Source organism: Halichoerus grypus, chromosome 2 (genome assembly GCF_964656455.1).
Source record: "Halichoerus grypus chromosome 2, mHalGry1.hap1.1, whole genome shotgun sequence".
In the NCBI taxonomy this organism is placed as follows: domain Eukaryota; kingdom Metazoa; phylum Chordata; class Mammalia; order Carnivora; family Phocidae; genus Halichoerus; species Halichoerus grypus.
In genome coordinates this window covers 160,716,646-160,733,088 of record NC_135713.1, presented here as the reverse complement: position 1 = coordinate 160,733,088, position 16,443 = coordinate 160,716,646, and the positions used below count along the sequence as shown (strand labels likewise).

General features: G+C 47.8%; 1 protein-coding gene across 1 annotated transcript in view; it reads right to left on the bottom strand.

Moving 5' to 3' along the window:
- Positions 1-16,443, bottom strand: part of TOP3A (DNA topoisomerase III alpha) — a 29,781-nt gene that overhangs the window by 11,804 nt on the left and 1,534 nt on the right. Inside the window, exons 2-13 of the mRNA XM_036073513.2 lie at positions 13,765-13,824; positions 12,773-12,846; positions 11,843-11,918; positions 10,773-10,881; positions 9,607-9,750; positions 9,281-9,451; positions 8,914-9,014; positions 6,955-7,029; positions 5,608-5,690; positions 3,298-3,505; positions 1,894-2,079; positions 1,572-1,701 (exon numbers count right to left, since the gene is read on the bottom strand). Coding sequence (XP_035929406.2) covers positions 1,572-1,701; positions 1,894-2,079; positions 3,298-3,505; positions 5,608-5,690; positions 6,955-7,029; positions 8,914-9,014; positions 9,281-9,451; positions 9,607-9,750; positions 10,773-10,881; positions 11,843-11,918; positions 12,773-12,846; positions 13,765-13,824 — 1,417 coding nt within the window. The remainder of the gene's footprint in view (positions 1-1,571; positions 1,702-1,893; positions 2,080-3,297; positions 3,506-5,607; positions 5,691-6,954; positions 7,030-8,913; positions 9,015-9,280; positions 9,452-9,606; positions 9,751-10,772; positions 10,882-11,842; positions 11,919-12,772; positions 12,847-13,764; positions 13,825-16,443) is intronic.

The window sequence follows — 16,443 nt, the reverse complement described above, 5'->3', positions numbered from 1 at the left end:
GAGAGAGCACATGAGAGGGGGGAGGGTCAGAGGGAGAAGCAGGCTCCTTGCTGAGCAGGGAGCCCGATGCGGGACTCGATCCCGGGACTCCAGGATCATGACCTGAGCCGAAGGCAGTCGCTTAACCAACTGAGCCACCCAGGCGCCCTCCCCGGAAACTCTTACTGTAAGGTTTTACGGTCCCTGCCCGATCTCTGCAGAACCAACAGGCTGTGTTCATGTGTTGCTTTGATTTGTTTCTCCTGCTAGATGAGCCCTCAACGGGCACGGGATGCCTAGGCTTTATTCCTCACTGTGTCCCCAGGGCCAAGACCGAGGTCTGGCTCTCCTGAGCGTCACATTTGTAATGAGTACATCCTGAGCGGTACACGAACTCTAATTTGACTTAAGCCGACAGGCTTTCTGGATAGCATGACAACGGCCAGTGGACTCCAAGAGGGGCCCTTCTTCCGAAGTCACAGAACTACAAAAGCCACTGGGTAGTGAGGTGGCCGTCTGTGCCCCACGGGGAACAGCCTGCTGCCGGAACACACCCAGGGAGCTCTACTTCTCCTTCCTGCCACTTCTCTCTCCATCACGCCGCTGCCCTCCTGAACTGGGTTTGCCAGAGACGATCCTCAGAGTCGTGATGAAACAGATGAGGGGGCAGCAGACCTGCCTGTCAACCCGGGGCCACGGAACCTACTGGGAAAACCAATTCTGGCCTAATTTCTTGTTTAACCTCATTTCGGTTCCTAAACAATTAGGGGAAACGCTGTAACGAAAACTCCGAGCACGGCCAGCTGTGGCTACCTGCAGGGTGACCAACCCAGATGCCGCCGGGGCCTGGCACGGAACGACTGGTGAGCGAAGCCAAGTGAGAAGAGGCAGCTGCCTTCCCAGTTCAACCAACTGCTTCCACCTGGGAGGGAAGGCTTGGGCTGCCAGACCTCCCGACACTTCGCAAGACGAAGACACAGACGTTTATGTGGAATCTCTCAACTTTTGAATGTTGGTACCTTATTCTAAATAAAAACAAACCCCTGTGTGGGCCAAAAATCCTGAGTCCATGGCCAGGACCTGGCCAGGGTGCTCCCAGTCCAGAGCCACCCCCCCCCCCCCCCGCCGAGTTCTGGGACACATCCATGTCCTGATCCGGCTGGGGTGGAGCAGAGGTTAAGAGCCTAAGTGTGGACTTATTCAGACCAAGGTTTTAATAACTCGCACAACGGAGCACCTGGGTGGCTCAGTGGGTTGAGTGTCCGACTCTTGATTTTGGCTCAGGTCGTGATCTCTGGGTCACAGCATAGAGCCCCGTGTGGGGCTCCATGCTGAGTGGAATCTGCTTGGGATTCTCTCCCTCTGCCCCCTGCCCCCCACACTCTCTCTAAAATACATAAAATAAATCTTAAAAAAACAAACCAAAAAAACAAAAAAACTTGCACACCTCGTGGCCTCAGGCATGTTCTGAACTTCTCTATGCCTCCCTTCAGCTATAAAGGGGATCAAGAAGAGGACACCCACGGCAGAGCTGTCACGAAGACCAGAAGACATACAAGAGCTGCTGGTTACCACGACGACAGGCTACTGACCAATGCCGTGCTTTTCCATGAGGGCGATGAGGTCGGCTTCGGTGAGCAGCTGGGGTGGGCTGGTCTCCCCGTCCACCATCTCCACAGTGCTGGGCTGGAAGCAGGCGCCTCTCTCGTAGACAGGGAGGGTCTACAGGGAGGAGCAGAAGCATCGGTCCGATCACTCCATGCGGCACTGAGGCAAAAGACAACTGCCATTTTGAAGTGCTTGGCCCTGTTCCATTGGACGGCATGAGGGTCGGGAACACGACTGTCTTCCCCTCTCCCTGAGGCTCACGGAGAACGTGAACTCTGACCTCTGACTGGGCCTGCGCTTTATTACCTTGTCACTCCAGTGGTCATACGGGTACACGTCCAGATAGTTTCGGGCCAAAATCATGAGGCCGTGGGCCACGAAGCGTTCCTGCGCAATGTCGATCTCCACGGTGGTCTCCTGTCCCTGAGCATCCTGGGAGCAGCAAGCCAGGAAATGCCGCACGATGAACTCGTACAGTCGCTGCTCATCTCCCTAGGAAGACAAGAGAAGAGTCTGCAACTCCCTGCAGAATACTACCGCCCAAGGACCGCAGCCTCACCGGAAGTCTGACCTGGTTTAGGCCACCTTTCAGCCTCGAGTTCTGCACAGAAGAGGGCACGTGGCTCCCGTAGGTTCTGCACCCGCACGGAGTGCCAGGCAAACATGCCCGATGTTTTCTGACGTAAACCCAGCCGAAGGAGAAAACGAGGTAAAAGCGTAACAGCTAACAAGAGACCCCTTGTGTACAAGACACGGAAAGCTGTGGCCGGCAGCCCCGGCTCCCAGGGTTTGCGGTGATTTTCTACCAGGTAAGTAATCAAGGGTCTAGTGAGCCTCGATCTGTCAAAAGCCCCTAAGACACTCATACTCACGGCCAGTAATTCTCCTTCTAAGAACGGATCCCAAGGAAATAATGGGAGGTCCACACAGATACAGACACAAACGTTAACTGTCATCACGTCTCAGAAAGTTGGGGGCAATTTGTTCTTAAAAAACACATTTGGCAAAATAAATTATGGTATATGTACGCGATCATTAAGTGTCGTACTTGAAAATATTTCAGCATATGAGGAAACGGCAAATGTTTCTTCCTTATAATCTTCTGAATTTCCTAAATTGTCTAAAACGAACACATATCACATTTAAAACCAGAGAAGAACATATGTATTAATAAAAGAAGGAAACAAAGACCAGACCGGATTTAGCTTTGCAATAAGCCTGCAAACAAGCCCAGCCAGCTTGGCCTCACGGAGTGCATCCCCCAGCTGAGCAAGGGCGGGAGCAGGTGAGATGCCTGAGCTTTCTCAGGGCTGCCTCAAAGCCCTGCCGCCCCTGGACCGCGACAGGAGGCCAGTGTCAGGGTGTCACCGCCTCAGGACGGCAATGGAACCCGGTCCAGTCTGGGGAGGCCCCATGGGGGCTGGGCAAAGGCACAGGGAAGGTGAACTGCCCCGCCAGGTGTGGAGGGTCTGACAGAGCGGGAAGTGGGGCTGCACAGAGTAGACCCAACCTGGGGGGCGGGAGGGGGCTCGTGGAAGCCAAGCAGGATGGTGAAGCAAGAGGATTTTGACACTGACATCTCTTTGCTAAAATGTAAGGGCTATTTCAAAATCACTTAGTTCCTAAAGTAAGAGCCCGCAGAGTACAATCAAGTGCTACTGACCCCCCGCTTCCCCCTGGGTTCCAGGAGGCGGGGTTAGGGAAACCGACCTGCAAGCTGTCGGTGTATTTGGTGGGGTGGATGGGAGGGTGAGCTTGGTCAGACTTGTTCCCGTTGCGTGGAGTGGGGCCACCCCGCTCTAGAATGCTCTGGGCGAAGGCCCCCCAGCGTGGATCCAGGGTCTGCTGCTCCACCAGCACGGTGAGGTTCAAGTCTTTGGGGAAGATGTTTGTTTCAGTACGAGGATAGCTGATGTACCTAGAACAAAGGCAAACAAAGAGGAAAAGAAATTGCTTTAATTGCTCTAGAAACCGCTGAATTAGACTGGAAACCCCCGGAGACACCTGTCCTGCCCCATCTGCCTTAGCCGGCTCAACGGAAGGCAACCTAGTTTCCCTCTGCTGAGGAAGGTTCTCACATGGGACCCACAATGGGGTGAGCAACGGCAGGCTCGCTGGCTGAGATGCTCCGAGAAGCCAGAGCGTAAGTGAGGGGGCAGCACGGGGCGGGACACACTCCCGCTAGGCCTGCCAGCACCTGTGTGGCCGGGGACACAGCCCCGGCCCGATCCCTCGTCGCTCTGCCAGTGACCCCCACGGCCTTGACAGTGGCAACGGAGCCTGCTTCTGTGACTTCGCTTCGAGCACAGAAAGAATAATGCTGGGGGGCACCTGGGTGGCTCCATCAGTTAAGCGTCTGCCTTCGGCTCAGGTCATGATCTCAGGGCCCTGGGATCAAGTTCCAGGTTGGGCTCCCTGCTCAGCAGGGAATCTGCTTTTCCCTCTGCCCCTCCGCTCGGCCCTCTCTCTCTCTCTCAAATAAGTAAATAAAATCTTGAAAAAAAATTAAAAAATAAATGTTTAAAAAAAAACAAAGAAAAAATAATGCTGCCTAATAAACCATAATGTGGACCCTCCATGTAATTTAACATTTTTTTATTGGCCACTTAAACAGCATTAATGAGATAATTTACATTCTTGTTTCCATACAAGTCTTCAAAACCCAGTGCATATTTTACACTTACAGTACATCCCAAATTTCAAGTGTTCAACAGTCCCCTGTGGTGAGCGGCTGCCACACTGGTTGTGTGGACCACACTGTCCCTGGATGGTTTACGATGGCAAACGACTCCCAAAGGTGCTGTGTGCCACCTGCCAAGGCCCTGGGGGCAGCTGCTGAGAGGTCAACAGTGGGATGTGAATTCACTCTATGGGCTCTTATTTTAGGAAGTGATTTTGAAATGCCTTTTCCGTATCAGAAAAGTGAGCGTTGGGGCGCCTGGGTGGCTCAGTCGTTGAGCATCTGCCTTCGACTTGGGTCATGATCCCAGGGTCCTAGGATCGAGCCCCACATCGGGCTCCCTGCTTGGTGGGAAGCCTGCTTCTCCCTGTCCCACTCTCCCTTCTTGTGTTCCCTCTCTCGCTGTGTCTCTCTTTGTCAAATAAATAAATAAAATCTTAAAAAAAGAAAAGAAAAGAAAAGAAAGTGTCAAAATTCTTTTACTTCAGAGTTCAGGTGATGTCTAGACAGTCTGTATTTTCCCATAAGCTCTAAAATGTTTTACCCTGGGGCCCCTGGCTGGCTCAGTGGGTGACTGTGTGACTCTTGATCTTGGGGTTGTGAGTTCGAGCCCCATGTTGGGCGTAGAGATTCCTTAAAAATAAAATCCTTTTAAAAAAATAAAATAAAATGGGGCGCCTGGTGGCTCAGTCAGTTAAGTGTCTCACTCTTGATTTTGGCTCAGATCATCATCTCAGGAGTGTGAGATTGAGCCCCGCATTGGGCTCCATGCTGAGTGTGAAGCCTGCTTAAGATTCTCGCTCTCTGGGGCACCTGGGTGGCTCAGTTGGTTAAGCAACTGCCTTCAGCTCAGGTCATGATCCTGGAGTCTCAGGATCGAGTCCCACATCGGGCTCCCTGCTCGGCGGGGAGTCTGCTTCTCCCTCTGACCCTCCCCGCTCTCATGCTCTCTCTCTCTCTCATTCTCTCTCTCTAATAAATAAATAAATAAAACCTTTAAAAAAAAAAAAAAAAAGATTCTTGCTCTCCTGGGGCGCCTGGGTGGCTCAGTCATTAAGTGTCTGCCTTTGGCTCAGGTCATGATCCCAGGGTCCTGGGATCGTGCCCCACACCGGACTCCCTGCTCTTCGAGAAGCCTGCTTCTCCCTCTCCCACTCCCTTTGCGTGTGTTCCCTCTCTTGCTGTGTCTCTGTCAAATAAATAAATAAAATCTTAAAAAAAAAAAAAAAAGATTCTCGCTCTCCCTCTGCGCCCCCCTCTCTAAAAATAAATAAATAAAATAAAGTATTTTACCCTGACAAAGATGCACTGAATTCTATTCCCAAATGTGGAATATTTACCCTTGAGTGTAGAGCTTTTCGGCAATCCTCATGGTTTCTTTAGCATTTATTCTCAACTTTCGAGAAGCCAGCTTCTCAAGCTCCTGTTAAACGTGTCACAGGCAAGTTAGGGCGTAGTGCAGGAGTCAGAGGGCACAGCACGGCCACACAACTCATCTTCACAAATGTCTGGCCCCTGTCACTCCAGCTGCTGTCACACAGAGGGGGAAAGACTGTGCTGAGGAAAGCTTTCTGGGCCTGCCGGGCAGGGACGGGGTAGATCTGATGGGCAGAAGCAAGACTCACCCAGGGAGGCAACAGACTCTCGGGCCCTGAGCATTGGGGTTTTCCTGACAGAAGAGGGCTGGGATAGAGGCCAGAAATCAGCATTTTTCAACAAGCCAGCTAATACACAGATTCTAATACAGGCAGTCTGGGAACCGCACTTTGGGAACACCACCCGGGCCCTAGTAACTTCTCCTGGATGACGAATACCATTCTTCAAGAACTCCTGGGAGATAACTGGCTGTCCTTCCCCTTGGTGACATTCCACCAGTGATGATGGCTGTATGTGAAAGCATACTTAACCCGTGAAGAATAATACACTTATGTCTGTTATAGGAAATCAATCCATAACTCTCCCCTTGTCAATCCAACCACACATACACACACCATGCCACACCACAGATAAAGAATACACTGCCCACCAGTCCCTGCATGTTTCTCTTAGCCTGCTTGCTCTGTATGTTCAATCTCTAGAGTGAATCCCGACAGAAACTATACTCTGAATTTTCCTGCAAAGTGGTCTTTGGGAAGGGGCACCCCCCGCCCCAAGGTAGTTAACTCCAAGTTATGTCCAACGGGGGTGGCTCTTCCTGGGTCTAAAAATTTGAAAAACTCTGTTCCCTTTAAAGTAGGCTATTAATGCAGATCTTTAAAAATGATGTGTATACAGATTATGCAGAAACATTAAAAAAAATGCTCGGGTGGAAAAAACAACCTATTCCAATTACAACAATGTAAAATACACGCGCATGAAAAAAATAGGAAGACACTCCGATTGTATCAGAGATTGTGTAAGGCTGGCAAGGTGAGGGGTGATGTGTCTTCCTCTTTGTGCTTCCCAAACCCCACACAAAGCAGCTATACTGCATTTATTAACTTACAAACAAACAAACAAACCAAACCCCAGCATTAGAAGACTAAGCAGGCCCTGTTTCGGGGCTTTTTTCTTCCCAAGCACTTTCCTACATGGCCCCATAAAGGGTGATGTTTCCTGCCACGGGGCCACTATCTGCCGCAGAAGCCGGGTCCCCACCACAGAAAGTCAGCGCTCCTGAGCACCTGGCGCACTCTTCTGGAACATACCACAGTGTCCAACGCTTGAGGCCTCCACTTGCTCTTTGCCTTAGACCTGACCTCCACCACGGTTGCCCTGGGATCCTAGAAAGCCAGAAAAAGCAGAGGCCATAGTAACCTGTTGGTGCACCTTCTCCAACATTCCTGCGGCAGCCTCAGCTCACCATTCTGGACGACACCATCAGCAGAGGTCCCTGCTCCGGCCGGGAGAGGACCTCGAGTGAGGTCGGCTTGTAGCCCACAGTGTGGTGGAGACATCACCACCTTCCCGCTCAAACCAAGGCTTTGAGGGGCAACTTCATAAGCACTCACAACAGCCTGTGCATCTCTGAAAAACCGCTTCCCATCTACACGTGCGGTGTACATTTTTTTTTTTATAATTCAGGATAATACCAAGTCAGAAATAGGAGAAATTATACACTACAAGCTGGAGAACTCTATCTTAAGACTGACTTCACACTTTTTCTTTTCTTTTTTTGAGACAGAGAGCAGGGTAGGGAGGGGCAGAGGGAGACAGAGAGAATCTTAAGCAGGCTCCATGTCCAGCGTGGACCCCGACGTGGGGCTCGATCTCACAACCCTGAGATCATGACCTGAGCTGAAATCAAGAGCCGGATGCTTAACCGACTGAGGCTGCCAGGCGCCCTGCCCAACTTCAAACTTTTAAGAGACTATAAACGGACAAAAAACTCAGTCTAACTGATTTGTTGATGAGGACGTTTGTATTTCAAAATCCACATTTCTCTCCGCAAATGGGAGTTGGCTCCAGGTGCTCTTTACAAGGAACGCAGAAGTATCCAACTTGCCAGGCTTTCCTGCACCACATTCTAGCGAAGTAGAAAAGGGACAGCTCTCTTTTATTAACAGATAAATGTGCAGTGTCACAGACATGCTGGTGGTTGCGTGACCTCTAGGGTCAAAGGGTGGAGCAGTGGGGAGAGTGACTCCTGGGAGGCAGTGTGGTCTGCAGAAGGGGCTGAATAGTCACATACACGGGGATCCAGCCGTGCTCTGCTCCTCATTAGCTCCAGAGAGTCTGTGCACAAGTTACTTAACTTCCTCCCACATCGCCTGTAAGGTGGGGACAGCATCACCACCCTCACGGCACCAGGAGGACTGAATAAAATCACGTAAGACTGTCTGGCACTGTAGCAGCTGCTCACAAGTTACCATCCCCCTTCCCAAATCACTAATAAACCTGCCTGGGGCCTTCGGCCAGGGGCACACATGACCCATCGAAGTAGAGATCTCTGAGCTTTCCTTGAGCACCACTGTGTGGACGATCGGTCCGAGGGTCGCAACTCGGCCACTGACTGGCCCGTGGCCCTCTGACGTGCTGCGCTCTCCTGATCCATGCTTCCCCCAGGCTCTCCTGTGGCTGGCTGCCTCCTGCTAATCACCCTGACCTTCACTCAGAGGTCACCGTGAGAGGCCTTCCCTGACCACCCCATCTAGAACATTCCTGTTCCCTGCCCCCCGCCCCCAAGGCAGGTTTCTGTTCCTTTACCCTTTTACTTCCTGGCATCAGTCCCCGTATGAAATTCACTTGTTCATTTGTGACTTTCTTCTCTCTAGATCTCCTCATCCGACCAGTGGAAGAGGAGGCTGGACCAGATGCTGTCTAAACTCCTTCCCGCTCTAGAAGTCTACTGTTCTAGACTGGTCTAGAAGATCCCGCTTTATCTCCGGTGACAGCATTCTGCTGCAGGGACAGACTGAAGCCATACAGTTCTTACAGTTCCTGACTTCATCTAAAAGGTCTACAGACCCTTTACTTTCAGATTGTTGAGCGTTGTTTTCATGGAGTTCCGGTCTTATTGGTTCCCCAAAAATGATACTGAGATGCAAGCGGAAAGCTATGGTTCAGAAGGAAAATGGAGCAGGATCACCTCCCCTAACAGAGAAGGACTGGCTTGGGAACCTACAGAACGGTTTTCCCAGATCATTAAAATTCCAAATATTTCTTACCTCCATGCACAGCTGGTAGAGGACAAGACAAGCCGTGTGGTTAAAGAGACGATGCCTTTTCCAGTTGAAATCTACGACTCCATCTTTGTGGTCATGAGTTACTGTATTGGGGACAAACGGGAAGGCCGTGACTCACGGAAGCCATATGATAGGACAGAGAGGAGAAAGTATATTGCAGTGGAAGTCCAAAGGGATATGAAATATTGCTTTGGGAATATTTTGGGTCCCTAAGAAAACTAAGTGGATTCTGAACCTTGTAATGGGGTGGGAGGAAGGACAGCAAGGCTGAAAAAGTTAGTGCCATTTACGCTCCCGGTTCTTCCCGGGCCCTTGGGCTCCACACCATAAACAACTCCCTCAGCCTTACCTTTAATTTTGTGGAAGATTTCTGGCACAAAAGCCTGAATGGCTTTGAACCTCTCCACCACGAACCCCAGGGTCGGGAACTGGCAGCTGCCGTAACTGATCAGCTGCTCTGCCAACACTTCTGGAAAAATCCTCTGAAGCCTCAGGGTTTGGAACCTAGTGAAGGCAGCTCCTAGAAAGTGAGGGAGGAAGGAAGAAGGAAGGAGAAAGTGGTGGACCGTAAGATCAAAGCTAGCTGCACGTACTTACACACGAACGTCATTCTCAGTTCTGTAACCCAACACCCAGTGTGCCACATGGGTGCCCAGGAGTTCACCGGTGGCTCACCAATCCTCAGGTCCAGCTCCTGCCTCACGTCCACGGCATCGCTCACTCTCTGGTCGGGCTCGGTCAGGTTTTCACAGGCCGCCCGGACGGCTCGGGGGGTGATCTCAGAGAAACGGGCTCTCAGCACCGGCAGACTGGGCTTCACTGTGCAAGAATCACCAAGGTCAAAGTCAAATCACATTGCCGTCCCAGCATAAAGGGCCCATTTTTCTTAAACCACCCTGAATGGAAGGAAAACCATCTCAAGACGCTGTGAGGCACCCAATTTTCTGATTAGGTTAAATAAACAGCATGCCTAGCCACCTAAGAGGAAAATTTCACTATAACCGCTAAATTTAGTGTTGTCAGAAATAACAGTGGTATGAATTTTAGGGATTCAAGTGAATCTCAGCTATTTTCTTGGTGAGCCTCTCAAGATCCTAATCTCACTTGCTCTCTTAGACACTTACGGAAAATAAAAACGTTGTCAATGGAAAGATCCTACGGGGGAATTTTACGTCCTGGCATGGAAACAACACAGGACACGAACACTGTCCCTGAAAGTTAATGTGCTTAAATTCCCAGGAGTCATTACAGCTTTCAACGCAAACACACTTTGGGAAAACGGAAGCCGTCCACTCTCTGAAGCCTGAGGATGGGCCACGCATCACTTCCTCTAAGTTACCTGAAGTCATTAGCCCTGTTCGAGTCATTTAAATTCATTTCAACAAGTATGTGTTAACATCCCGGCACTGTACAAAGAACACAGCAGACAAACAAACACGACATTCTAGAATTATTCTTCGCACTGCACATATGTCGTGTATACGTTCTCTTAGAAATATTCAATACGTAAAGAAAGAGGATATACAAAGTCCCTGCTCTCGAGGAGCTGGCCGTGTACTTGGACCTAACACGTCACAAGCCCTAGGCTACACGGTCTGTGCCACCGTTAACTCATTTAGTCCTTATGCAGCCCTAACAGCTGTGTCAGACTGGCCTGACCTTCCAGAAAGCTGAGGCTCCCGAGGGTTTAGTAACTTGCTCCAGGACACAGAGCTGGGGAGAACTGATGGATCCAGGGGGGAGACTCTCTGGGGAGGAACGCAGCCACGGCCCGTTCGCACAGGGGAACCATCTACTTCTGTGGTCCCAAACTACAGAAACTCAGAAGCCACAGCACTTACCGGCCCTGCATACGTGGATAATTTCAAACCCGATATTTTCACCTTCTCTATCACAGTCGGTCCAGATCACCAGGGCCTGGCACTGCCGAGTCTCTCGTTCCAGAGTTTTCTGAAATTCCCAGCGGGGAAAGAGCAGGGAGAGCACAAATGCTTGACACCTCTCTGCTAAAGAGATCTGACTGAAGACTAGTGATGTTCTTGGAATATGGCAACTTGGCGAGAAGGAGAGATCTGGGAAACCGCTCTTACCACCTCTAAGGATGCCAAGGCCACTAGTACAATCCTCGAGCTTAGAATCACAGACCTGTAAGTGAGCTTCTAGAAGCCTGAGGGTTTAATACAACTACCCTAGTCTGATGAAACCTGAAACTCAGTTCTAACACATACTTGTAACTCTCATGGCTCTGCTAATGAACTGGTCCAAAAAAAAAAAAAAAAAATCCCTAAATTGAGTTTTGCCCCCAAGAAGGCTTCCCAGTTAGCAGTGAACTAATTATAGGTGCCCTAACTGCTTGAGAACTCATAACTTGCTGTCAAATGACCCTTTACACTTTGTCATCTCTCCATGTTAATTAGGGCTGAATCTAGGATTAATAACTTAACAATATTATCCCTAGGATTTAAACAACCACTACTTACAAAAAAGCTTACTTTAGTTCCTTGGCTACTTAGTTTAAATGGCCTCATTTATATGATGAGTGGGAGTAATTTTTAAAAGCATGGTACTGGGACGCCTGGGTGGCTCAGTCGGTTGAGCGTCCGACCTTTGGTTCAGGTTGTGATCTCAGGGTTGTGGAATCGAGCCCTGAGCTGGGCTCCACGCTTATCCTGGAGTCTGCTTGGAATTCTCTGTCTTCCTCTACCCCTCCCCCCACTCACATTCTCTCTCTCTAAGAGAAATAAAATCTTTAAAAAGTATGTTAAAAAATAAATAAAATCATGGTACTAAGTGTGGTGGGAAACTTGATCTCTAAATTCTAATGCATTCAGAACACAGGAATCACAGTTCAATTATTTTGTACTCGGAAGCTGCTCAACTCCAGTGCCGCATGTCTTCCAAAACATCCTACCTTGATGTCTACAAAATTCTCTGGGCAGTACTTTTCAATTTCTGCTTCAAAGAGGACAAGGGGATTGCAGCTCTGCCTAGAAAAGAAATGAAAACACAACATATCCAACCTCAGCACAGGATGGAAAGTCCCCCATTTTAATGAGAAAAAATTGCTCCAGTGTGCTCACAGATGGATCCCCAACAGAAAAAGTCCCACATGAAAACGCCAGAGAATTAAAAGCAAGGCTACGACCCTCTGTACAAAGCCCTTCCTGCTTTCTGTGACAACAGGAGTGGCCAAGAAGAAATTCTGGGACTCTTTCATTCATGTCTGCAACAGGATAAATGTAACCCAAGGACTACGTGAAATAGGTCTGGCTATTTTAAGGGAAATACACTTCAGAGTGGTTGTTTATTCTAAACGTAGGGCAAAAATTCACAATGGTTCAGCTGATCTTAGGTCACTGCTGTGGTCTCTATGGTTTTCGTCCCCTCAAAATGCACATGTTGGAACCCTAACACCAATGTGACGGGGTTAGAAGGGAGAGACTCTCACAGGTTATTCTGTCACAAGGGTGGTGCTACCTCATGAACGGGATTTATAAAATCCCATTCTTATAAAAGAGGCCTCACAGAGCTCCCTAAGTCCTGCCACAAGGTGAGGACACAGTGAGAGGTCAGCAGAGTACAACGGGGAAGAGAGCTCTTCACCTGACTGTGTCGGCACCCCGATCTCCTACTTCCAGCAGCCAGAACTGGGAGAAATAAATTTCTGTCGTTCATGAGCCCCTCGAGTTGATGACATTTTGTTACAGCAGTCCGAATGGACAGAGACAGTCGCCTGAGTATTGTAAGCTCTACAGTGAGATCAACATGCCTCAAAATTCCTGTAGCATTTCACAACTTACTGTAATAATCAGAAAGTTCTTCCCCCAGGAATTGTACTGACCATTTGCGAAACTGCATCTGGAAATCATGGGCCAGCAAATGTCCAGAAACTGAAGTCATTATCATGGTAACATTCTGAATGATAACAAAATTCACATTAGTCTTCTAGAAATTATATTTTGCCAGATCATCCAAATAAAAGGGAGAAACTTCTATTAAGGAAAAAAAAAAGGGGTTGCCAGGGGCTTGGGGGGAGGTGGGGAGGAATGAACAGATGGAACACAGAGGACTTTAGCGGCAGTGGGAATACTCCGCATGGTGTTAGAATGATGGATACATGTTATACTTTTGTCCAAACCCGGAGAACATACAATACCAAGAGGTAACCCTAATGTAAAGTATGGACTTTGGCTGCTTATGATGTGCCAGTGTAGGTTCGACTGCACAAATATATCACTCTGGTGAGTGATGTTGATCATGGGGTGGGGGTGGGGGTGGGGGTCAGTGGTGTGTATATGTGTGTTGGGGGGGCAGGGGTTCTATAGGAAATCTCTCTACCGCCCTCTCAATTTTGCTCTAAAAACCTAAAATGGCTCTTAAAAAAAAGGCTGTAAAAAAATAAAACCAAACCTAGTTGATCAGGAAGAAATGAACATAAATATGTCTCCTTGAAGCCAAATGCCATAGTAATACAATCACCTTTCTGATTCTAGCACCATGATGCCTTTGATGGGATTTAAAGTTTCCTCAAACTCTTATGTATTTGCTTCTTTCTTGTTATAAAGAGATGGGACCACATTTAACTAAAAAGTGACTTCCTTATAAATTATAAAATGGTTGCCTGTCATCAGGGATCTTTAGGTCTTAACAATCGTTATTCTTAAAAGATTGTGACTTATTCTACAGTGGCCAGGCTCATTCTTCTGGATCGAATAACTCAAGATGCAAGGAGTTTAGGGACGACATGTAGTAAACAGCTGCTCTTTTTATAGCCATAACGAAAAACTCCAGGAACGTACCCCAAAATGGCCCACGGATCTAAAAGACACCTACCTGGCCATATAGATGATAATCAAATTCATAGATCTTGTTGAATTTTGAAAATCCTTCCCTCTATAACAAAACAAAAATACAATTGATCGATTACGTTGAAAACAAAGGATTCCTCAGCCTAAAGATGAAGCAGAACACTGGTAAGCGATAATATTGAAAAGTAACAGTATTTCCTAAAGACAAAAACTAGGCTATATTACTAAGACCATTTATCAAGTGGCTCCTCGAAATAGTTACAAGCACACAATTGGTAGAGTCCATGGAGTTTCTATGCTGGAAGGTAACCCTGAGGTCGGCTAATATAACATCTTTTCATGGGTGAGAATGGATGTGTCCAAGGTCACGTCACAAATTAAAGGCAGAAGAAGGATTAGGACATAATTCTCTTGACAATTTTCTCCTTCTTCCCCATATACTTTTACTACTTTCTGGCTGTACAATTGTACCTGTCAACTGTGAACACAGGCAAGTCGTTCACTTTTCTGAACATCAATTTATTTTTGAATAAATTTACCTCTGGGTTCTCCCCTGGCTCTAAAATCCAGTAACACTATGAGCCCCAGTCAGAACTGGAACCCAGTCTATAAAGCAATGCCTTAGCTTGTAATCATGGATGAATAAGACCCTCTCTGAGTAGGTCCCACTTTTCTCCATAGGGACATTAAATGTAGTTACGCATGTGAGTTTTGCACCAACACTACAAAGAAGACAAGAAAATGGCCAACTGGGAACTGGAGAAATGTTCAAGGGCCAAGAGAAGGGTCAGTGTCGAGAAGAGTCTTCCTCCGTCTCACAAAGACAATTTTTCTGAGTGGAATAGTAAATAAGGTTCTCTTTGAGGCATATGGATGATTTTTTTTAAAAAAAGATTTTATTTGAGAGAGAACAAATGAGCAGGGGAAGGGGCACAGGGAGAGAGAATCCTCAAGCAGACTCCCCACTGAGTGCAGAGCCAGACACAGGGCTCGATCCGAGGACCCCGAGATCACCACCCGAGCTGAAGGCAGATGCCCAACCGACTGAGCCACCCAGGCGCCCCCATAATGACAAATTTTAAGAGGGATTTTATTTTAGTATCTCATACTTAAGAGTTCACTGGTTGCCAATATCGCCAAGAAAAGAAATTCCTCTGTACAAACTCCACTTGCTAGTTAAGCCCTTCTAGTAATAGAGAATAGAAACTGTCTAATCAGTAGTTTCCGACTTTTTTTATGAGAAGCAGTGTCAGCAACTTTTTTTTCGAGAAAATGGTTTCTGACTTTTTAAGAAAGCTCTGAAGCCTTCCCAAACAAACACCAATATGGACCCTGATATATAACAAGGCTGAAGTCGGCTTACTCAACCTCTCCCCAGCCCAGCCCCAAGGGACTCCTGAGGTGCACATTCACTGTCCCTTGGGTCTCTTGGGAACGCAGTCTGAAAACCACTGTTTTAGATATACTTTTCAAGATAAATAACTTGTCTGGGACGCCTGGGTGGCTCAGTCGGTTAAGCGGCTGCCTTCGGCCCAGGTCATGATCCCAGGGTCCTGGGATCGAGTCCCACATCAGGCTCCTTGCTCAGCAGGGAACCTGCTTCTCCCTCTCTCTCCGTCTGCTTGTGCTCTGTCAAATAAATAAAATCTTTAAAAAAAAAAAAAAAGATAAATAACTTGTCTGATAACATGCGTGTGACCCCACAACAGGGCTCTTCCAGGTGGTCTCCTCTCCCAGTGGTAGCCTCGAGGATGTGAAATGTTTTTCCTGACATTTCAAACTTGCCCCCCTACAAGTCCCATCTGAGGATGGCGCACAATTATGTACGATTCCCCATTTGCGTGAGGTGCTCAGGGAAAGTGGATGCTCCCAAAATATAGTAGTTCTGGAGTCTGGAGAAAGAAAAACAAAAACAAAAACAAAAACAACCTGGTAGACCAAGAATGTAGCTTTTGTGATCTCTTTTGCAGTGTTGTCCACTCTATTAAAAAAACAAACAAAACAAGTTCCTTCTCTAAGCACTCTGTAGGAACTGTCACACTGCTGCTGTTAAATGTATAGCAGTTTTCATTAAGATTTCTCTTTCCGAATATAAAAAATAAAACCATGAAAAAACTGTACACACGTAGAAGGTTGTAGTTTTCAATGTGCTTCTGAATGCTATCGTAAATGGAACTGTTCTCTTAATTTTCTTTCCAATTGTTCATTGCTACTAATTTGTGTGTGTAGATCTTGTATCCTGCAACTTTGCCGAGTTTATTAGCACTAATGGTCTTTTGTGACTTCTTTAGGATTTCTATTCTATAAGATCATGTTGTCTGCAAACAGACATATTTTTTTCAAAGATTTTATTTATTTGAGAGAAAGAGAGAGCACATGAGAAGGGAGGAGGGGCAGTGGGGAAGGGACAAGCAGACGCCCCGCGGAGCAGAGAGCCGCTGTGGGACACCATCCCAGGACCGTGGCGTCATGACCTGGGCTGAAGGCAGATGCTTAACCGACTGAGCCACCCAGGCGTCCTGCAGATAGACATATTTTTAATTCTTCTTTCCAATTTAGATTTATTTTTCTTGCCTAATTCCTTTAGCTAGAACTTCTGGTAATTTGGGATAGCAATGGGGAAAATAGGCAATCTTGTCTCATTCCTGATCTCAGAGGACAAGCTTTCAGTCTTTCACCCTCCAGCTAAAGTTAGTAATGGGAT